The sequence below is a fragment of the Macaca nemestrina genome, chromosome 8, assembly GCF_043159975.1.
Source record: "Macaca nemestrina isolate mMacNem1 chromosome 8, mMacNem.hap1, whole genome shotgun sequence".
Lineage (NCBI taxonomy): Eukaryota > Metazoa > Chordata > Mammalia > Primates > Cercopithecidae > Macaca > Macaca nemestrina.
Genome location: NC_092132.1, coordinates 97,992,465 through 98,016,584, shown reverse-complemented (window position 1 = coordinate 98,016,584; position 24,120 = coordinate 97,992,465). Strand labels below are relative to the sequence as shown.

The 24,120-nt window shown below is 39.5% G+C and overlaps 1 protein-coding gene across 8 annotated transcripts in view; it reads left to right on the top strand.

Annotated features, from left to right (window-relative positions):
* The window catches only part of LOC105496910 (scaffold protein involved in DNA repair), a 477,476-nt gene that overhangs the window by 183,391 nt on the left and 269,965 nt on the right, over window positions 1-24,120 (top strand). For 6 of the 8 annotated variants that reach the window (XM_011767553.3, XM_011767557.3, XM_011767555.3 and 3 more), the window contains one exon: window positions 11,494-11,713. In XM_011767553.3, coding sequence (XP_011765855.2) covers window positions 11,494-11,713 — 220 coding nt within the window. Of the gene's footprint in view, window positions 1-10,914; window positions 11,396-11,493; window positions 11,714-24,120 lie in introns of those variants that run through there. The other 2 variants (XM_024797624.2, XM_071068296.1) reach the window with 2 other exon arrangements.

The following is a 24,120-nucleotide window of genomic DNA, read 5'->3' as shown; positions in this document are numbered from 1 at the left end:
CTTAGAAAAAGTATTGATACTGGCAAGGGAGCATTTTCTTTTGCTTGCTCAACAAGTTGTCATTTTGAGTCTCCAGCCTGGTTTGGAATCATGCTAGCATTTTTCCATGCTGTGAAATTTTGTGTATGCCATCTTAACCTTTCACTAATCTGGTTTTCCAAACTTCTTCAGCTCACTTTTATTTTCAAAAGGGTTCTAGGTTTTCCATTGGGAACCTCTTGCCTTGAGAAGCCTGTTGGAATGCACAAACCCAGACTGGATTTCTCCTTCTCTTTCTTGCAGCTTGCTACAGAGGGTGCGGGTCACAAGGCAGGCATCCATGCTCTGCGCAGCCCCTGGTGAAGATCTTCTGGGAAGGTGATCCTAGAATGCTGGGAAGGTGATCCTAGAATGGATCGCTACTTATCATTCAGTACTTGTTATTTTTCTGACTAGATGGTAAATTTTTTTTTCCATTATAATATAGGGATGGAATAAACAAGTTCTTGGCTGGCAGATGGAATAAACAAGTTCTTGGGTTAGTAAAATTCCTTATGAAGTTGAAAAAAAATGGAAACTTTTGTGTTGTGAGAATGATTTGAAAGAGTAGCCTGTGGCCCGCATTCACTCTTCTTCTGTTATAGTACTGCACAGCCTCATTTCCACCAGTGTGCGGAAATCGTTATCTTTCTGAGTGCTGCCTCCTTGCAGCACATGCATGGCCTGTTACCTGTCTTCCTCAGCTTCAAGGACAGCACTCCTTGGTTCTCTGCCTTCTGTGCTCGTTTCCCTGTATTCTTTGCATACTCTTGGCTGTGTGCTACTTCAACATGGGCCCCTCAGGCTTCTGCCTATGCCTCTTTAGTTCTTGTTCCATGTGCCCTTCCTTGGTACTCGGTGACCTTCATGGCTGCTTCCACCCAGCCTCTGTTCTGCTGGATCTCGTGGCCCTGCCCCAGTCCACCTGCACTTGAGTGTCCTGCACACCTCAGACCCAGTATGCCCCTTGCCTTGCCTTGCCTTGCCTGTTAACTCAGCAGTCTTTGGGCTTTCTCTAACATGTTTTCTGTTTTTTGTTTTTGTTTTTGAGATGGAGTCTTGCTCTGTCACCCAGGCTAGAGTGCAGTGGCGCAATCTCTGCTCACTACAACCGGTGCTTCCCGGGTTCAAGGAATTCTTCCATCTCAGCCTCCTGAGTAGCCCGGGTTACAGATACTCGCCACCATAGCCAGCTAATTTTTTTGTATTTTTACAAAAAATACCAGCCAGGCTGGTCTCGAACTCCTGACCTCAGGTGATTCACCTGCCTCAGCCTCCCAAAGTGCAAGGATTACAGGCATGAGCCATCGCACCTGGACTCTCAGACATGTTTTCAATCCATCTGCTCCCCAGGTTCAGATGATGATTCCACTTCAGAGTCATCTCTCAAGCAGATCCCCTCATTTACCCCATTTGCTACCACCTGTGCTCAGGCCTCTATTCTCCTGTGCCAGGATTGCCCTATCAGGCTCCACCTGGTCCCCCTGCCACCAACCTTCCCTTATGTTCACCCTATCAGGATTATCATCCTGAGAGGCAAAACTGATACTATTACCCTCCTATTTTAAGACGTTTTCATTGACTGTCCGGTGTCCATGGGACAAAGCTTCATTTCCTGTAAACTCTTTTACATGACATTCTTTGTTTACACACTCAGCCCAGCTGCCTTGGACTCATTTCTCTCTGCCCCCTTTCGGTGACCCCCCACCTCCGTGTGCACAGCATGCAATATCTCCATGGGTCAAAGCCGTGGCTTTCATGGGATAAGCTGGGCACCAGGCCTAAGACGTACACTTTTATCTCTTAATGATTTGTTTGTAACTATACTTCCAGCATCCTGTAGTTAATACAGTTAATTCCCCAAAATATAAACAAATAAGAACTGCACAAAGAGCTACAAAGATATATAGGGCATCCCTAAGCCATGCCCAGTAATTTAAAAATGTTACAACATGGCATCAGCATGCAGAAATGGCCCTCATCAGGCAGCGTTGGTTCTGGTCCACTTGGCCAGGGCTGAAGGCCTATGTGGGTTACTTCATCTGTGCTGCAGTTTTTTTATTCAGAAAGGGTGACTTTGTTAAACCTTGGGTTATTTCCACTTTTTAAATTTGGTATTGCTGTTTTCCCCTGCCTTGTCTGTTATTCCCATGTGAAATTCTCTCTCAGAGTGCTTTTTACTTTGTGTCTTTTAACTTTTGTGTCTTTTGTGTCTGATGCCCATGAGCCTTCCCAGCACTGGTGCTCTCTGGTCTTCTGTACACCTTTCAGGAGAGGCACTTCACGGTAGTGGTCACTCTATGTTTTTGTTACTACATTATCTATTTTAATCCTTAAGCTAATTTCTCTTCTCCTTTTTCTTCTCTTCCCTACCCATTTGTTGAAATGCCATGGGAAGATGGCAGCAAGACACAAACACCTCCTTGTGTCTAGGAGTTAGGAATTTGCCATGCTCCATTTGGACATGCCTTGTTCTGGCTCATCACAGGTTTTGCCTGTTTCCACCCAACTTAGGATAAATTAAAAGTTGTTCGTTAGAATGTCCTTTATTGATAGTCATTATGGCAGGGGCTGGATTGATGTTGGAGTTTAAGAATCAAGGATAAAGTGACAGTGGGGACGCCCTAGACTCAGTAAACATATTTTGAACTCTCTGTGCTACAGAGATTCAGTGTGTTGGCCTCGTGGTAGGGAGGCCGGATGCCCACGTGCTCCTGGCATTCCCCGGGATGGTTTAAAGGTAGGTTTAGGAGGATTATAGTGTCCACCCATAATTAGTAACTTGCTATTTTAACATTGGATTATTGCAGTTTTTCCCAACACATTTGTTTCTCAGTTGATGCCACATTCATAAAAATAGAAATACTTAAATATCTATTTCTGTACTTTGTCATTAGCTATATGACCTTTTAAACGTTTTCATTGTGATTACTGGACTCCATTTGAATCTTATTTTCTGAGCCAAAATTATCATCTATAGTTGTATGAAATAAGGTGTTTTAAATGAAGAAGTTTTCAAGAAAGAAGAACTTGTATTCTGGGTACTCAGTGGAAGGCATGGCTGGTCATCAGTGTCAGTGTGTGTATTGGGCGGTCCTGTATGTATTGCATTGTCCCGTCTCAGCTCAGGCTAGTTGATCACAAAATCCCATAGACTGTGACGTAAAGAGCAGACAGTTCTTTCTCACAGTGCCAGAGGCTGGTAGCCAGGGTGCAGCGTGGTGGGGTCCTAGTGAGAGCCCTCGTACTGGTTTTAGGCAGCCGCCTTCTTGCTGTGTGCTCACAGAGCCTTTCCCGTGTGTGTGCATGGAAAGAAGAAGTCCTCCGGTGCTGTCTCTTATGAGGAGACTAAGCCTGTCAGATCAGGCTACCCTTATGACCTCATTTAACCTCAGTTACTTCCTTGGAGCTCCCATCTCCAAATACAACCAGACTGAAGGTTAGGGATTCAACATAGGAATTTTGAGGGTACACCAACATTCAATCCATAACACACCCTGTTGTCTGGCTTATCTTCACTTAAGGGATCTGTTGCTTTTCTAGAGCCTTTATATGCTTTATTCTTACTTGGAATTTCTTTTAAAATTGGACATTTCATTGCCCACTCACCTTCTACAGAACAGAACAGGCTATTCCTACAGAATGAGTCACAGCGACATGCCCAGTGGGAGGTGGGGTCACTGTGACACTGTGACCCTGGAGGCAGAGGTACTCAACTAGGCTTTGACTGCTCTCATCACTGGGGATTGTGAAAACATTCTGATCGCCTGGTCAGTCTTGTCTACTTTTTTGTTTTTGGGTTTTTTTTAAGAGTTGGGTTTCAGATTTCTGTTTCATGCTTAGAATAATTGTGGCTTTTGGAGAAGAATATTTTAAACTGGGTGAAAAGGCAAAGAATGTGGAATCAAGAAGTGAAAGCACAATTGTTTACAGTTTAGTAAGCAGTTGTGGTAAAGAAATGTGTCTATTCATCATTTCCAGATGACTTAAAATTTTATGGGGGAGCATACATTTTAAACAAAAATGAATTGTGCTGTTTATAGGATAAATGTGTGAATTTCTCCAGAATTTGTATTTTTAGGTATTATAATCAGGATCTCCTGCTTACAGCTTTATGAATTTTATCCTGAAGTTATCTGTGAAATGAACCTAATGGCATCTTATAAGATTTACTCAGAAATTACAATTTTGGTTTACCAATCATTAATAACACAATCAATAATTTAACAGGTATTCACTTACTGAATACTTATGGGAGCATATCAGTGCTGTGTGTTTGAGAATCATTGGTAAAATTAGGTGTAGTTGTAACTTCTCAAAAGAAAAAACAATATAAACAAGTAAATACAATTGAGTTTTTAGTGCATGTTAATGAAAAAATGGTATAATACGGTGAATAGATAAAATGTCATTTGGATTTGATTTCGGAATGTATTATTTGTATTTCTCTTTGGAGCATCATTTGAGTCATAGTTTAATTTGCATTCTCTGGGTACATGCAAAGTGCAGTTGAGGTGAAGGGGAGCCGGGTCAGGAGCATCATGGTTAGCAGTGAAATCAAGACTGGAAACAGAGTCCCCCACATGCCTTACATCAGTGTGTATTAGGATTCATTCATTTCTTACATATGTATTGGTACTGATCCAGGTGCAACACAGAGTTCATGGTTTAATAGATGGAATTGTTTACTTTTTAAAATCAGAGGTATAAACAAGATGTACAGTGATAACATAAAGAGAAATGATAAACTGCAGAGTGGAAAGGAGAATCATGCCCAGGGAGAAGCTCACCAGGGAGACAGTGATAGAACTGTCTTAATGCACAATTGCTTATTTTTCACCTTGTCATAGAAATAATTTTAAATTGCTTGAACGAAGCTATGGAATTTGAGGCTAGAGCAGTAAGAAGTAACAGGTAACAAAAGACTTTCCATACAATGGCAAGTAGTTTGGATTTAATCCAGTGGATAGCCATGGAAAGGTTCAAGTACAGGGCAGCTATCATTACATCTACATTTAAGAATGCCATTCAGGTGGGCCTTATGAAGAGCAGGTTGGAAGAATCAGGTATTAGATTGGGGAGGTAAGTTAGTGCCAGACTATTGTAATAAATAAGAGGCATCTCAATTTTAATATATTAAAAACTTATGTCTTGGTACCAGTATTCTCATAATACCTGCACCTCCCAGAAAAGAAACACATTTGCCTAGAAATCTTTACTGTCTCAGTAAATGTTAATTCTGTTCTTATTCTTACTCAGGCCAAAAACACTGGGGTCATTCTTGTACTCTGTCTCATATTCACTCCTAGTCCATTAACAAGTCCTTATTGACTCTACCTTCAAAGAATATCTAGAATCTGACCATTTCTTACCTCTTCTGTCACTCCCTAAATCCCAGACACCATCATCCGTCCTGATTTGCTGCAGACCCTCCTAACTAGCTTCCCCACTTAATCTCTTGTCCTCTTCAGTCTGGTCTCAACACAGCTCATCATGTGACTTCCCTGCTGGCTTCCCATCACACCCAGAGGAAACACCCTGGTTCACACATCTGAAGATAGAAGACCTGTTTCTTCCCTGCTTCATCATTCTGAACTGACTTGATCTTTTTCCCTGCCCAGGCTCCGGCCGACCACATTTAGTCCCAGGCAGAACATGAATGGGCTGTTCTCTAAAAAGCTGTGGTGAACTTTTGGGGAAAGCTAAGACTACGAATGGGTATGCTGGGGCCACCAGAATTATAGTCCTTTTTCTTTTGGCATTTGGAAGGCCTAAATGATCATAAGAATTATTACAGTCAGATCATTTGACCTAAGTCTGAGATATTCTTATTTAAATGCAATCCTAAGACCCTGGTCAGATACTGAATTTTGTTTATATAATTGTGCTAATGTAAATTTGTTATTTGTTAACTCTTGGAGTCAGACATGGCTGGAGCACAGAGATTTGGCATAGGTTATAGGATATACTATGAACATTAACCTTGACAATGAAAGTGGAATTATGTGGAATTAAAACTGTGTAGCATGTTGGGGAGGAAAAACATAGAGCAAGGTATACGCCCTTCTTCATTTTACAATGCTAGGAGCCTCAAAATGCTGTGAGAAGTCAGTAAAATGGGGCATAGAGTTTGTTAAAGATATTAAACTTCACAAGTAACTAACAGAAACACGCCAAATAAAACCATTTTAGTAATGGATACATGTATTATTTTGGGGGGAAAGCTATAAAATATTTCAAAAATAGTAAAATGTACACTGATTATATAGCATGGTAGTTTGGAGTGACTGCAGCAAGATAAATAATTATCACAGCTGGTGGTAACCAGTGTCAGAGTGTTAAAGATAGAGGTCCTGTCCATATGGGAAGCAGATTGACTTTAAAACCCCCTGATGTCCATCCTTGACCCCTGGTACTTGCTCATGATTCTCTGTGTGTGTATGTGTGTGCATCTGCACACTCATATGCATGCTGGGTGAACGTGAGAGGGAAAAGGAACAGTGGACACTTGTTCATGAATTGACCAGAAGAAGACAAAAGTACCAATTTCAGGGAATACTAGAACATATGTTTTAGAGCAAGATAACTGGGTAGGCTAGCCTTTCAGGATATCTCTGAAGATAAAGAGAGACAGAGCAGTAATGTAGGAGGAAAATTCTAAATTACCATATGGTCAGTGTTTGGAAAATAGACAACTTAACATTAGTGGCAGCAATTATGTTACGAAAAGTGTTTCTGTTAGAAAGACTTACAGATGTTCCTGCCCTCTATTGGAGAATAATTTCAGTCTCTCTCCCCTCATACTAACTTGTTTCACTTTGTCCTTTCTTGTATAGTTATCTGTTACACTCATATATTAATTCAATATAACCTACTTAGGAAGACTTGAGTTGACATGAGTATAATTGGACCCTGACTACCTGTATATTTCAACAACAACAAAAAAGGCATTTATCAGTAGTCAGACATATTTTATTATTCTATCATTTGCTCAATTTATTGTTTTGTGTTTCTTTTTTTTTCATTTTTATTTTTTTCTTTTTTGAGAGACAGGATCTCACTCTGTGAGTCAGGTACTTGACTAGGGAGGCCAGTTAGTACAGTGGTGTCATCATAGCTTACTATAACCTCAAATTCCTGGACTCAAGAGATCCTCCTGCCTCAGCCTCTCAGGTAGCTGAAACTACAGTATACTCCACTGTGCCTGGCTAATTTTTATATTTTTATTTTTGTAAAGCTGGGAGGTCTCACTGTGCTGCTCAGGCTGGTCTCGAACTCCTGGCCTCAAGCTGTCCTCCCGCCCTGGCCTCCCAAAGTGCCGGAGTTACAGGTGTGAGCCACCATGCTGAGTCATTTGCTCAGATTTGTGTGTGTGTGTGGGTGGCCTCTTGGTTGTTTAAAACGAAAGACTTTTCAAAGAGCAGTTAGCTGATTAAATAACGAATTCATGCAGTTGTTCAGCAAATGTTATTCTTTAAGTTAAATACTGTCCATTTTTAACTAAGAATTCTGTTTCATCTGCTAGGCATATGCATGGATAGAAATTACTAGATATCTTGGTGTATCTTCATTGAATCTTTCTGTTCCTGTTTCTTAATTGTTTAACATCTTTGCTATTGTATATTAGTATTTGTGGTCACCATTTGATCTTTATGGTACTTTCTCTTTGATGATGAGCACTTGGCAAGTTATCCTCTTTTTCAGTGCAAGTTCTGTTGAAACCCTCACTGTGTCCAGCCACAGCAATAGGCCTCAGAGTCCATTTCTCAACCTGAAGCATTGTCTGTCTTTACATTTTAAACAAGCCCTATGTCATAGCATAATGAAGTAGGGGGGAAAAACCCCATCACTCACAATTTCCTATGCTTAACTGGCATTTATCTGAGAGACATTTTGGTCCTTGACTTGTAAGGATACTTGATTATTGATATTAGACCTGCCAGTCATCCTCTCTGTTCTTAAGAAAGTCACTTGAGCAACTAGCTTTATTTTTCAGTTTTCTTATGTGGTGAAAAGTGAGATTAATATGTTCCTTACCTATTTCATAGGGTTGTTGTGGATCAAATAAGAGAATGGCCTTGAAAATGCCTTGAAGAACTGATGGCAGTGACAGTGGCTGCCATCCTTGCATGGCCAGGCACTTCGTGGTACATTTGCTGTGTTTGCACCTGTGATTGTAGTGCTCTTGGGTTAGCCACTACTGTGTCCATTTAAAACTGAGGACACTCTTATGAGACAGATAAAGTATTTGGGGATTTTCAAGGGAAGGAATAGTTGCTTCTGGCTGGGATTCAGAAAACACTTCCTGGACAAGGCGATATTTTGGCTGTCTTGTAGCAGTTATGGAAAATGTTGCCTGGTAGCACTAAAATGGCCTTTTATGTACTCAACATCTAATTGCAAAGCATTGTTCTTTGTTTGTAAAATGAGTATATCCCCTGCTTGGATTAAAAGCTTACTTCTGCCAGGCATGGTGGCTCAAGCCTGTAATTCCAGCACTTTGAGAGGCTGAGGCAGGAAGGTCACTTGAGCCCAGGACTTCAAGACCAGCCTAGGCAACAAAGTGAGACCCTGTCTCTCCAAAAACGTAAGAAAATTAGCTGGATGTTATGGTGGTGTAAGCCTGTCATCCCAGCTACTTGAGAGGCTGAGGTGGGAGGATCCCTTGAGCCCAGGTTATTGAGGCTGCAGTAAACCAAGGTCACACCACTGTACTCCAGCCTGGGCGACAGAGCAAGACCCTGTCTCTAAAAATAAAATAAAATCTTCCTTCAAGCACATTTTTGGTATAAGTTGCCCCTTGCTTTTTTCTCTCTCAGACAAGGAGGAGCTTACCCTGCTTTATTTTCTCCTGGGAAGGAAGGCCATGGAGGGTGTTTTGTAGAAAGAGCTTTAGAATGCTTGGTGGAAAGGATAGCCCTGTCCCTGACTTAGTGTCACAGCCATGGGAGCGCTGCTCAGTATTGCTTCCAAGGGCTATTTAGTCACCACATGAGCTGCTGTGTGCAGCACTGCAGTGGTAGCCAACATCATAAAGTGTTATTCTACAAGTTATTTGGTGCTATAGATCTTGATCAAAATTCATAGTTACTAGAATATTGTCAAGATTTATCATAGAAATCTTCGAAGAAACTGTAGTCAGGCAGTATGATGCATCTTAGATACATAAGTATTTCTTCTGTAATACTATTTATGTATTTCTATAATAGCCTGCATTTATAAAATCTATCAGGGTCTATGGGGACTTGAGCTGCCCAAGACAAGAATTAGTTTCTGAAGAGAACTTGTGCTGCTTGGGCAGGCAGCTGAGCATGGCTGGGGGCTGCCACAGTGCCCATAACCAAGAGCCTGTACTCAGCTGGCACACTTGAACTTGAGCAGACTGTTGGTGCTTGAGAGCAGAAGTGGCCCTGGAGCCCTGACAGCTGCTGCTGTCAGTGGGGGACAGGGGAGGCTTGAGGCCTGTGCAGTGCTGGGAATGAACCGAGTTGAGTATAGGTACAAGTTTTAAAAATTCTTAAATTATGTCTCAGAATGCTCCTGTGGCCACTGTAGCTCCTAAATCTAGGGCTTTTCCCTTTGCTTCTGAAGACTCTAATTCTGCACAGACTGCTCTGGCTGCCCTGCTGAGGAAAAAAATTTTGTGGACTGAAGTGACCTCCACATTATCCTGATTTCTTTTCCAGTTTACCAATTGAAGATGAGCTACTTTTCATTCACAGAATGCCTGTTGTGGTGAAGCATCTGTGTGTTCACTTCTTAGTGCCTTTCTTTACAAGTTGGTTTCATTCCTCTGTTCCCTCCCTAGAGTGACTAGCAGAAACTCATTATATGCTGCTTGTACATTGTGCTTATTCATATCCTTCCCCCATTCTGTTTTCTTGCCTTAAGAAATAGTTGTCCAAGACAGTGCTCAGGGGAGGCAAGGTGACCCAGGGCCCAGTATATGGGCATGTGCCATGGACACCTAGATAAAGAAAGAGATGAAAAATTTGGGGTTGAATGTGAAATGAATGAAGAAAAAGAGGGAGAAAGAAATAGAAACTCAATTAAACTGTACAATTAAAATCTTAGCACTGTCTAAATATTAATTTTTATTATTCACTATTAACCAGTTGGCTGAAGTGGTAGAGAAACTCACATTAGTGAATATCTGTTATTAACAAGGCAGTATGTTGTGCCCTTCATTTTTGTTGTTCTCAATTTATGTATTTTTTTTTAGTTAAAAAGCACAGAGAGTAATAGAAACACATAAGCAGACTCACTGCCTAGAATTAGTAACACATGTCAATCCTTTGTCTTTTTTTTTGTTTGTTTCCCATACTTTTGTAACAGAAACAATATGACACATAAATTTGAAACCCTCCGGGTTCCCCCCCTGAGTCATACTCCTCTTTCTGTCTCCTTAGAGACAGTGGCTTTCATGACTTTTCTGTGAATCCTTCTATTTATATTTTTATATTTATCTTGTATTCATAAACAATATTATATTGATTTCTGTGTTTTTTAAAATTACATTGTAGGTGTCATACTTTGTATATCCTGTTTATCCCCTTTCATTTCTTGAGACCTCTTCATCTGATTCTTACACATCTAGTTCACCTCATTTTAAGTGCCGTACAGTGTTCTGTTGTATGAACACACCATAGTTTACCCATCTTACTGATTTATGCTGGGTGCAGTTTTCTACTCTTATAAACAACGCTGAGATGTGTATCCTTGTTTAGGTATACTGGTGCATCTGACAGTTTCTGGGTACCTACCTAAGAATTCTGGGGTGTAGGCTATGCACACTCTCAACTTCAGTTATCTCATTTAATTCGAACAAATGTTTCCTGGGGCAGGTGGCAGGATCTCCATTTTACACATAAGAGAATTGAAGTGTTGAATGCCATGGAACTTGGCCAACTTAATAAGGAAACCAGTACTTGAATCCAGATCAAATTCCACCCATTTCAATCTAGAGCTCTAATACTCAGCAGTCCACATAACTCTTCAACTGTTAGCCCTTCTGATGATTGGAACAGTTGCAGCCAGCTAGTAACATACATGATTTCAAAGCAGAGAATCAAAACATAATAAAGAGGAGGGTCCATCCTTAAGAAGAAGAAGAAGAATCCACAGTGGCCATATTCTCCTTGTGGTCATCAAAGGATTTGAGACTTGGAGTAAAAAGCGTGCTCCTTAAAATGATGGGTCTAAGGTTTCTATTTATACAGGCCTATTTCTTCATGACAGAAGACTGTTTATTTTATGTTGCTTAAAATCTGTTTATTAAATGCAACATGCAAGCCTATTTTGATTAAAGAAAAGTGTTATAGTGAGCATGGTAGTGTCTCTGTTTTACTTTGCAAAATGTGGAGACCATTTTCTCCAGGTGAAGAGTGCTATCTGCATGTGGATCTTTTTTTCATGACACTATTCACGCTTGTCTTTTGATTTCATTTTTGCTTTGTTCTTTTCTTCAACTTCTAGGTAGAAAATCCGGTGTATTAACTGTGAAAATTTTAGAGCTGCATGAGGAATGTGCCATGCAAGTTGCCATGTGTGAGCAGTTATTGGGGCCACCAGCCACCAGCCCCTCCCGAAGCGTGACCCCCAGGCCTGGAGCTGGCCTGAAAGTTCTCTTCACCAAGGAGACTGCAGGCTACCTCAGGAGCCGTCCCCAGGACACTGTCCGGATCTTCCCTCCCTGGTGAGTGCGTAGAACTGAATCCAGCAGTCACCAACTGTGAGTTAGCCTCATAAGAAAAGACATTTTTATCAGGAACATTTTTGTCACTTTATCATAGAGCAATGCCAGAGGAAGAGAGCCAGGACTGGACATGGGTTTTCTGTCAGAGAAGCACTGGATTGTCTCTGATGGCTCGTTTCCACTTCTGTCAGCAAATTTCTGATAATTTGGGGTGAGAGGGTTGAGGAAACAACTGTATTAAGATTCTTGCCCAAGGATGTGTTATAAGATCTGGCTGTTTTTGTTTTTATGTTTCTTAGAAAAATAATTTTGTTAACAGGCATTATGTGACAATAGGATAACACATTAATTACATATTTCTTAGTCACTTGAGAGGGGAGAATAAAAAGCATGAATTAAGATATACTAGTGTTTGAATTGCAGGAGCAAAAGTGGTCATTATTGGATCAGAAAGTATTTTAAAGGATACTACGTTTGCTCTCTTTTGCAGTGGGATATTGATTTTTAGCATGAATAGAAGAAAAACATACTACTACTGAGGAAAAGTTTGAGCACCCTTGTTTTAAGAGCTAGTTATTAATTTGCTGGTAATTTTTTATAAGTTTTCATTGTGTATGAGGAAGGGCTATAGGATAAATTTTTATAAGTATTATTGCTAGATCAGAGGATATGTGCCTCTTTAATTTTAGCAGACTTTGTCAAATGGCACCATTTTATGTTCCCACTAGCAATGCCTGAAGTGCCTTTTTCTTCTCCTTTACAAACCTACTGTATTGATCTAGACCAAGTTAAAAATTGGAAATATGATGTTTATCATTTTAATTTGTATTTCTCTTACATAAAATGGGCTTAGGCATATTTCTCCATGTTTAAGAATCATTTGTATTTCATTTTATGTCCATTGATAACTTTTGACCTTTCTTCTCTTAGACTCTCGGTCCTAGTGATTTCTACCAACTTTTTATAAATGATTAAAAAAAAAAAAGTAGCGCCTTGTCAGTCATACACATTGCAGTTAGTTCATTCCCCATTTGTCATTTGACTTTTGACGTTTTTAGGGGGCAGGGGTTTGTTTTGTTGCTTTGTTTTTGATGAGCAGAAATTTTCTGTTTTTCTGTGGTTGATTTTACCCATCTTTTCTTCTGTGGGTTTTGTGTCATTGATAGAAAGGTTTTCCTTACTATGAGGTATAAAAGTTATTCTCTGTTTTATTCTAAGACTTTTATGGATTTTAAAAAATTTTACATTTAAGTCTTTTGACACCCCTGGAATTTATGTGTAATATGTGAGATAATGAATGCAATTTTATTTTTTTCCAAATGGCCACCAGGAGTCCCAACATTATTTATTGAACATTCTGTTTTTTCTTCATATGATTTTAATGCTGCCTTTATCGTGTACTAAATACCTACATATATTTTGGGCTATTTGCTCTTTTAATGTAACTGTATTTGCACATGCTAGTATTATACTATTTCAATTACTATAGTTTTATATGGTGTTTTAATAACCGCTGGGACTACTCACATCTCATTAAGCTTTATTTTTAGAACTTTCCTCCTAATAATTGCTTCCTTTCTTTTTTGCTTTAAATATTTGCCTTTAACATTTATTTTCAAATATGCATTGTAAAAGTTAATTCAGAAATATATAACTTAGAAAGTGAATCCTCTTACCCCCACCTCTTCAATTAATCACACTCATTGTAGATGACTGCTGTTAACAATTTGGAGTATAATCTTCCAACATTTTTTTTAATTCTTAAATATTCAATTATGTGTTTAACACATCCCAGTGACTATACGTAATCTATATGTAAGTTATGTAATCCTGCCTATTTTTCTATAATAACTTTAGGTTTAACTTACTGGATTAAAAACAAATTGATAGGTTTTTTAGGGTAGGTTAATCTCTGCATTCACGGAGTAGGGCTTTAAAGGTAGTGTCTGGCCAGGGTTCTGACGTGATGCTCCCCTCTCCGTGTTCATGGAGTGCACAGCAGCACAGGACTTCTGTCAGCATCTATCTTACCTTGATCCTGTCTTCCCTCCTTCAGAAATCAGTCCTCATTCGGATCTTCTTTGTTCACCCCTTGGTTTTACTCCCTTGTAGAATTTAGCTCTTTCATTAGTGTCTAAGTTCATTTGTGGTGGCAGAGCCTTTTATTGTTATTATTTTTAAAAAATCTCCTCCCTCCTCAGCTTTTTAAATTCTTTTTTTCTTTTTCTATTTTTTGTAGAGACAGAGTCTTGTTATATTGCCTAGGCTGGTCTCAAACTCCTGGCCTCAAGCAGTCCTCCCACATTGGCCTCCCAAAGTTCTGGGATTATAGGCCTGAGCCACCAGGCCTGGTCCCTTCTCAACTTCTAATTTTTTCGGCACACCTTTATATGTTTTAAAATGCATTTATTAAATGACCTTGTTTTTTAAATACCTAAATATGATTATTTTCCTTCAGGGAAGATGTTTTAGAGGCTTTAAATGTAGGACATTTTCTTGGGCTTATGAGAAGTAAAATTAGATCAAGCTTATCTACAAAGATTTATATGACCAAGAATTTCTAAATCCCAGTGACTCCTTAGACTTTACAAGTAAATGAGTTATTATCATTAGAGTTTGGAATGTTTGTTGGTCTGGATCTTACCAAACAACCCCTGGGTGTTACTCTCCGCAGGAATGCCTGTGGGCTGTCAAGTGATTATTTGCCTGTATTCAACATATAATACTTAAGAAAATAGAAGAGACCAGGCGCGTTAGCTCACGCCTATAATCCCAGCAGTTTAGGAGGCCAAGGCAGGCGGATCATTTGAGGTCAGGAGTTCGAGACCAGCCTGGCCAACACGGTGAAACCCCGTCTCTACTAAAAACACAGAAAGTAGCTGAGTGTGGGTGGCGTGTGCCTGTGGTCCCAGCTACTTGGGAGGATAAGGTGAGAGAATCACTTGAGCCCAGGAGATGGAGGTTGCAGGTAGCCAAGATTGCACCACTGCATTCCAGCCTGGGTGACAGAGCAAGACCCTGTCTACAAAAAAAAAAAAAAAAAAAAAAAATGCACAACAAAAAAAAACACCTCATACTTAATGAAAGAAAACCAAACTAATTTTTAAAGGACTAGTCTTTTTTTTTTTTATGGAAACTTGAGAAATAATAGTGAATATATTTTTCCTTGTGGGCTGGCTGTCCTTTTCCCACTAGCACCCTTCTGTGTTCATTTAAACTGTTTTTTAACATGGGCACAGTTTTTTAAAAGAATCAGTAGACTTTAGATGCTCATATTGGTCCTGGAGTAATAAATGTGAGTTTAGGTATAATGGCTGCTTACCCCGAGGTGCTCAAGAGCCCTCTGTAGACATTACTTGATAAATTCTCATTGGATTCCAATGAGATGTAATGCAGCTTTGCCTCTGGCAATCTGAAAATAAAGATAGAAGTAAAATGTCTTGCCTCTAATTAATTGCATTATGAAATAGTCATAGAATTGTATAACAGTAACCAACTTATTAAAAAATGCATTAATCTATGTAATTTCAGACATATAAAAATAAAATAGTAAAATGAATCCCATGTCCCATAGTTTCAACATTTATTAACTAATGAATAAACAGCTTTTACTACTCAAGGAAATTGAAAGCTTTATAATGATTCCAAAGAAACATCTCACCACTTGAACACAGATATAGTAGAAAAAACAAATGAAGGAATTTACTATAATGATATTGGGGAGAGAGGAAGGTAGAAACCATCTGCCTGATTACATCCTGCCATGAAATCTAATGCCAGAATGAGGGTGGGTGAGAGGTTAAGTGTGTGAGAGTGTATCCAGGGACAACCAGGACACCTCTCATTCATTCAGAAGTATTTATTGGTATACCCTGATACCAATACTTTGCTTCTCCTCAGAATACACATCCCAGTATGCTGGAAGAGTGAAGTCTGACTTTCCCTATTGTCATGAGTATACCCTTCCATCGGTCCATTCATATCGTCATCTTTTTAGTCACTACTTAGTATTCCACTATATGAATATGTGGTAATTTAAACATCCTCTTATTTAGGATTGTTAAGGTTGCTTTCTATTTTTAGCTGTTTTAAACACTGCTTGGGTGAAATATTTATCATTATACCTGCCTTCTGATTTGGTTCTTAGACTATTTCTAGAAGTAGAAATTCTTGGCCATAGAGTACCAGTGGGTTTTGAGGCTTTTGATATATGATTTCCCTAGTAACCTGTAAAGATTGAAGCTGTCTCAGCTGCTGCCAGTTTCTCATCACACCACACTCAACATTTTTTATGGCTGCACAGTGTGATATAATTTTTTTTTTTTTAGTTCATGCATGGACCATTTTTATTTCTTTTCTTTTTTTTTTATTATTATTATACTTTAAGTTCTAGGGTACATGTGCATAACATGCAGGTTTGTTACATATGTATACTTGTGCCATGTTGCTGTGCTGCACCAGAGTGAACAGGCAACCTACAGAATGGGAGAACATTTTTGCAATCTACTCATCTGACAAAGGGCTAATATCCAGAACCTACAAAGAACTCAAACAAATTTACAAGAAAAAAACAAACAACCCCATCAAAAAGTGGGCAAAGGATATGAACAGACATTTCTCAAAAGAAGACATTCATACAGCCAACAGACACATGTGATATAATTTTTAAAACACTTTCCATATTCTCAGGATGTGGTACATATTGGTTCTTTTACTATCATAAACAGCTATGTGGTAGATATTGTTATATATGTAGTTTGGTATGTACTTCAGATACTGTTTCAAAGTAGGTTTTAGGAACTGTTTTAGTATAGTAAAGGGTATGTGTTTTGTTTTTGCTGTTGCTGCTTTGACTCCTTGATATTGTTAAGTCATCTGTAAACCTCATAGCAGAGTGCCTGCAGCTGGTCTCATTGAATATAGCCCACTTCATTTTACTGTGCTTTTTTGCTTTTATAGCACTTCACCCATGTTTCACTTTTTACAGATTGAAGGTTTGTCAACCCTGAATCCAACAAGTCTCTCAGTGCTATTTTTCTAACAGCGTGTGCTCACCTTGTGTCTCTATATCACATTTGAATAATTATCCCAATATTTCAGAGTTTCTCATAATTATTATCTGTTATGGTGATCCGTGATGTGTGATCTTTGATATTGCTATTGTAATTATTTTGAGGTGCCATGAACCATGGCTATATAGGATGGCAAACTTAATTGATAAATACCGTGTGTGCTCTAACTGCTCCATCAACCAGGTGTTCCCCCATCTCACTTTCTATCCTCAGACCTCCCTATTCCATGAGACACAACAATATTGAAATCTGACCAGTTAATAACCCTAATATGCCCTCTAAGTGGTCACATGAAAGGAAGAATTGCACATCTTTTACTTTAAACCAAAAGCTAGAAGTGATTAAGCTTAGTGAGGAAAGCATGTCAAACGGCAAGGTAGGCTAAAAGCTAGGCCTCTTGTGCCAGTTAGGCAAGTTTTGAATTAAAAGGAAAAGCTCTTGAAGGAAACTAAAAGTGCTATTCCAGTGAGCATACAAATATTGAGAAAGCCTTATTGCTAATATGGAGAAAGTTTGAGTTGTCTGGATAGAAGGTCAAACAAACCATAACATTCTCTTAAACCAAAGCCTACTCCAGAGCAAGACTGTAACCCTCTACAGTTCTTTGAAGGCTGAGAGAGGTAAGGAAGCTTCGGAAGAAAAATTCGAAGCTGATTCATGAGAATCATGATCATGATTCATGAGAAGTTGATTCATGAGATTTAAGAAACTCCCCCATAATATAAAAGTACAAGATGAAGTAGCAAGTGCTGACAGAGAAACTGCAGCAAATTATCCAGAAGATATAGCTAAGATCATTGATGAAGGTGGCTACACTAAACAGCAGATTTTCAGTGTAGATGAAACAGCCTTATATTCGAAGAACATACCACCTAGGACTTTCATAGCTGGAGAGGAAAAGGCAATGCCTGGCTTCAAAGCTTCCAAGGACAGGCTGACTGTTTTATTAAGGTCTAATACAGCTGGTGACTTTAAATTGAAGCCTGTGTTTATTTACCATTTTGAAAATTCTAGGGTCTTTAAGAATTATGCTAAATCTATTCTGCTTGTGCTCTATAAATGGGACAATAAAAGCTGGATGACAGTGCATCTGTTTACAGAATGGTTTACTGAATACTTTAAGCCAAACTGTTGAGATCTACTACTCAGGAAAAACAAAAAGAAAGAAAAAAAATTTCTTTTAAAATACTACCCCTCATTGACAATGCACCTAGTCAGCCGAGAGCTCTAGATGTACAAGGAGATGAACGTTGTTTTCATGCCTGCTAACACAACATCCATTCTGCAGCCTGTGGATCAAGGGGTAACTTTGACTTTCAAGTCTTGCTGCCATAGATAATGATTCCTTTTTTTGTTTGTTTGTTTGAGATGGAGTCTCGCTCTGTTGCCCAGGCTGGAGTGCAGTGGTGCGATCTCAGCTCACTGCAACCTCCGCCTCCCAGGTTCAAGTGATTCTCCTGCCTCAGCCTCCTGAGTAGTTGGGATTACAGGCGTGTGCCACCATGCCCAGCTAATTTTTGTATTTTTAGTAGAGACGGGGTTTGACCATGTTGGTCAGGCTGGTCTCGAACTCCTGACCTCATGATCCACCCAGTTCAGCCTCCCAAAGTGCTGGGATTACAGGCGTGAGTCACCGTGCCCGGCCACCTTTCAAGGGTCTGAGCAAAGTAAATTGAAAACCTTCCTGAAAGGATTCACCATTCTACCTCCCATTAAGAACATTCATGACTCAGGGGAGGAGGTCAGAATATCAACATTATCAGGAGTATGGAAGAAGTTGATTCCAACCCTTATTAGTGACTTCAGGGGTTTAAGACTTCAGTGGAGGAAGTAACTGCAGATGTGGTGGAAAAAGCAAGAGAACTCAGAAGTAAAGCCTGAAGATGGGACTGAATTGCTGAAGTCTCCTAACTTTAACGGATGAGGAGTTGGTTCTTATGAATGAGCAAAGAAACTGGTTTTGTTTGTTTGTTCTTGTTTTTGTTTGTTTGTTTGTTTTGAGACAAGAGTCTTGCTCTATCAGCCAGGCTGAAGTTCAGTGGCACAATCTTGGCTCACTGCAACCTCCGCCTCCCGGGCTCAAGCAATTCTTCTGCCTCAGCCTCCCTAATAGCTGGGATTACAAGCATGTGCCACCACGCCTGGCTAATTTTTGTATTTTTAGTGGAGATGGGGTTTCACTGTGTTGGCCAGGCTGGTCTCGAACTCCTGACCTCAGGTAATCTGACCGCCTCGGCTTCCCAAAGTGCTGGTACTACAGGCGCGAGCCACCGCGCCTGGCCAGAAACTGATTTCTTTAGATGAATATATTACTGGTGAAGAGCTGTGAACATTGTTGAGAGGACAACAAGTAATTTAGAGTATTCCATAAACTTAATTGATAAAACAGCAGCAAGTTTGAGAGGTTTTACTGCAATTCTGAAAGAAGTTCCAGTAATACCATCAAACAGTATCTCATGTTACAGAGAACTCTTTCTAGAAAGGAAGAGTCAATTGATGCAGCAAACTTCATTGTTCTCTTTAAGAAATTGCCACAACCACTCCGGCCTTTGCACACCACCACCCCAATCAGTCAGTAGCAATCAACATCAAGGCAAGACCCTCTCTCAGCAAAAAGATTATGACTTACTGAAGGCTGCATTTTTTATCAATAAAGTGTTTTTGATTAAGGTATGCACTTTTTTTTAGATATAATGCTGTTGCATACCTTACAGGCTATAATATAGTGTAAACATAACTTTTATATGCAATGGGAAACAAAAATTCATGTGACTTGCTTTACTGTTATAATAACTTTATTGGAGTGGTCTGTAGCTATACTTACAGTATCTCCAAGATATGCCTGTACTTTTTCTTATATTTATTTACTGGTGACAGCTTTTCTTTTTATAGTTGTATCACTTAGAATAATAGTTTTGTTATTTCCTTCCCAATACTAATGCTTCTTTATCTGATTAATGTCTTACTGCTTTGGCTAAAACATTCAAATCAAAATTTTTTTTACTACTGTATTCCCAATGCCTAGAATAATGGTTGAAACGTAGTAGGCGCTCAGTAACTATATGATTAATATTGTATTAAATCATCATGAAGATGTTGTCAGCCTTGTTTATCCTCCCTAATTGAATGAGACTTTGTTGATTTGTACATTCATTTAAAATGATTTACTGAATGTTTACTTAACTTACTCTTTAAAAAGCCTTGTACTAGAATTCCTGGGAATACAACATTCAACATGAATGTCAAATTGTTTCTGCCCTTAAGGAGCTCACAGTGTGGTGGAAGAGAAAAGTAATACAAACAAGTTATAAAAGACCATTGTAGGCTTAGTAATAGGTATCTGTACAGAGGTTGCAAGAGGATTGAGGAGGTAAGCACAACCAGTAGGTAGGTCAATAGGGCTGGGTGGTTATGTATGTGAGTGTATGTGTGAGAGTGTGTGTGTGTACCTGTGTTTATGTGTGTGTGTGCTGGGGTGAGTACAGACTGAGAGATGTGGTATCAGGGGTAGCTTCCTGAAGTTGGTGATGTCCTACCTGAGCTAAAAGGGCTATGTTAGAAAGAAGCAGGGGAGGGACTATGAGGGCATTTGGAGTAGAGGAGACCACATGAGTAAAGACCAAAAAGTCAGAATGGCCTAGTGTAAGACATATGCAGGGGTGTATATAGTGCTTTGTGTACAAAGTGGAAATTCCAAGGCAGTAGCAGCAGAAAATGAATCTGGAGAACCTCCCCATGTGTAGTGTTAACAAGCTGAGATTTACAGGAGAGGCATGATGATCTGATTCACCCTTTAAAGTCTGTGGAGGATGACTGGAGGTAGAAGGGCAGAATAAATGCATCTCGGAGGCTGTGGGTGTAGCCCAAGTGTGGAAGAAGGTGGTGCTTTGGACTATGATGGGGAATAGTGGATTTGGAATATATTTTGGAGTTACAGGCAACAGGGTTTGCTGATGGGTTTGATGTGGTATTTAAGGAAAGATAGGAAACAAGGAAGACAACTAAGTTTTTGGCTTGCACAAACAAGTGAATGATCATGCCATGTACTGAAATGGGAGACTTGGGACGATTTGTGGGGCCCAGTCAATGGTAGTTTTTTGGTGCCAGCAGTAATTAGAGCCTAGAGTAAACACAAGAGAGGTTGTGATTCCAAAAGAGAAACTCTGTCGGCTTGTCTGGGTTTTTAGTATAACCCATGTGTGGTAATTGGCAGCAGACAGAGGTAGAGCCCATTGGCCTATTCATAACTGCTTTGGTTCCTGTTTTATATTTGCCACGTGAGATTCTTTGAAATAAATAAATTGCTGGCTCCTATTGCTGAGACCAAAGCAGTACTAAAGATGGAAGATTTGTTTACTGGGTGAGATTATCTTCCTGTTGGGACAACGAGGAATTCAGACTTTTTCATACAAAATTACAGGGTGTCTTGAGAAGAAATAAGTAGGAAAGAAAATTAATGCAGTATGAAAAGGGAAAAGATAAAGACTGTGAGGATAATCTGGATAATCTGAAAAACTGGAAGGAAGGTAGTCATTTATTCTGCATGAGGAGGAAGTGAAATTAAATGACACTCTTCAATGGGGTATATCTTAGTCTGTTTTGTGATGCTATAACAGAAAATCTCAGACTGCATAATTTATAAGCAATAGAAATTTGTCAGCCTGGTGCAGTGGATCTTGTCTATAATGCCAACATTTTGGGAGGCTGAGGTGGGCAGTGGATTGCTTGACTTCAGGAGTTTGTGAGCAGCCTGGGCAAACCCCATCTCTACAGAAAATACAAAAAGTAGCTAGGCACGATGGTGCATGCTTGTAGTCCCAGCTCCTTGGGAGGCTGAGGTGGGAGAATCACCTGAGCCCAGGGAGGTCAAGGCTGCATTGAGCCATGATCACACTACTGCACTTCAGCTTGGGTGACAGAGTGAGACACTGTCTCAAAGAAAGAAAAACATGTATTTGTCTTATGGTTCTAGAAGCTGGGAAGTCCAAGAGCATAGCACCACTATTTGTTGAGGGCCTTCATTTTTCATCTCCCCATGGCAGAAGGTGAAAGGGCAAGAGAGCACAAAAGCAAGAGGGAGCCAAACGTGCTTTTATAACAAGGCCATTCTTGTGATAGCTAGCCCACTCCCATGGCAATGACATAAATCCATTCAGAAAGGTAGCACCCTCATAATTTATTAGGTCCCACCTCCCAGTACTGTTGCATTGGAAATTAAGTTTCTAATGCTTGAACTTCGGGAAACATATTCAGACTATAGCAGGGTGTTCATAGAAATATGATTAAAGTGTTTTGTGCTCAAATAAGTTTGGAAACAGCTCCTCAAATGTGTACCAGTTGTTATATTGTAGGACTGCTCAGAGTCTCTCATATTCATATGTATATTGTTATTTCCAGTAGAGGGAAGCAGAAATGGCAACATTTGAACTAAATATTACCAAACAAATTACCGTGCTCTTCCTAATGTAAGATACTAAGTAAAGAGAGCAACTGAGAGGAGTAATGTCATGAAAATGGTGTAGAGTAGGAAGTTCCAGAAATCCATCCCTCTATCTAAATAACTACCAACCTGGAAGGAACCATATGAAGTGCCTGTTGAGGAACTCTACAGTACAGTTGAACACTTACAGCAAGTATTAAAGTATAATTTGGAAAAATCACAGATGGACAATTCCAGTCTTCAGCAAGTAAGATTCTGCGATCCCTGAGGAGTGGGATAGATTCCCAGAGTTTTTATAAAATACTACTGAAATGTCCAATTCTCAACAAAAAATTACAAAACAAACAAAGAAACAGGAAAATATGGCCCAATACAGGAAAAACATAATTTTATGTAGCCATCCCTGAGGAAATTCAGGTATTGTACTTATTAGTCAAAAATGTGAAATCAGTTGTCTTAAATATGTTCAATAAGTTAAAGGAACCCATAGATAAATAACTAAGGGAAATCAGGAAAATGATATCAAAACAGAATGAAAATATCAACAAAGATATTGAAATTATTTAAAAAACAAAGAGAAATTCTGGAGCTGAAAGTACAATAATTTAAATTTCAAAAACACACTAGAGATTGGGTGTGGTGACTTAACGCCTATAATCCCAGCACTTGGGGAGGCTGAGCTGGGTGGATTGCTTGAGTCTAGGAGTTCAAGACCAGCCTGAGCACCATGAAGAAACCCCATCTCTATAAAATATGCAAAAATTAGCTGGATATGGTGGTGCACTCCTGCAGTCCAGCTACTTGGGAAGCTGAGGCACAAGAATGGTTTGAAGCTGGGATGCGCAGGTTGCAGTGAGTTGAGATCATGCCACTGCACTTCAGCCTAGGTGACAGAGTGAAACCCTGCCACAAAAAAAAAAAAAACACACACACACACACACTAGAAAGATTCCACAGCAGATTTGAGGAGGCAGAACACAGGCTTATTGAACTTGAAGAAAGAAAATTGAACTCTTTCTGTCTGAGGAGCAGAATGAAATAAATGAACAGAGCCCGAAGGACCTGTGGGACACTATCAAGCGTAGAACCCTGTGTATTATAGGAGTACCAGAAGGAGGAGAGAGGAGAGGAAGTAAACACCAGAAAAAATATTTGAAGAATAATGGCTGAGGAACAATGTCTGCCAGCTTCTGTGCCAGCCCCTCAGTGATCAAAACCAGCAATTAGCAATCAAAACACGTAATCCACCCTGGTCCCAGCAATCTGAACCAGGATTGTGGAGCTAGGGAATGTGGCATGGTAATTGCTACCATTTGAAATGTTAATTTGAAATTATTGAAGAATAATATAACTCCTCAAATGTGATGAAAATCTTTACTGTACATACCCAAGAAGGCCAGTATACTTCAAGCATAATAAAATCAAAGAGGTGTACACCAAGGCACATTGTAGTGAAACTGATGAAACCCAAAGACAAAGATGGTGTATTGAAAGCAGCAAGAGGGAGGGAACTTGTTATGTATAAGGGATCCTCAATAATATTAACAGCTTATTTCTCATCAGAAACTATGAGGTCCAAAATCAATCAATCAAAAAAAAGAAGCAAAAAAAAAAAAAAAAAAAAAGCAAAAAGAAACTATGGGGGCCAGAAAGCAGTGGGATGATGTATTTAAAGACCTGAAAGAAACTGTCAGTCAGGATTGTATATCTGACAACAATATCTTTAAGAATAAAGTAGATGAAGCTGGGCCTGGTGGCATGCATCTATAACCTCAATGACTTGGGAGACTGAGGAAGGAAGATTGCTGAAACCCAAGAACTTGAGGCTGCAGTGTGTTATGAGCATGTGTATGAACAGCCACTGCATTCCCTCCAGCCTGGGCAACACAGCAAAC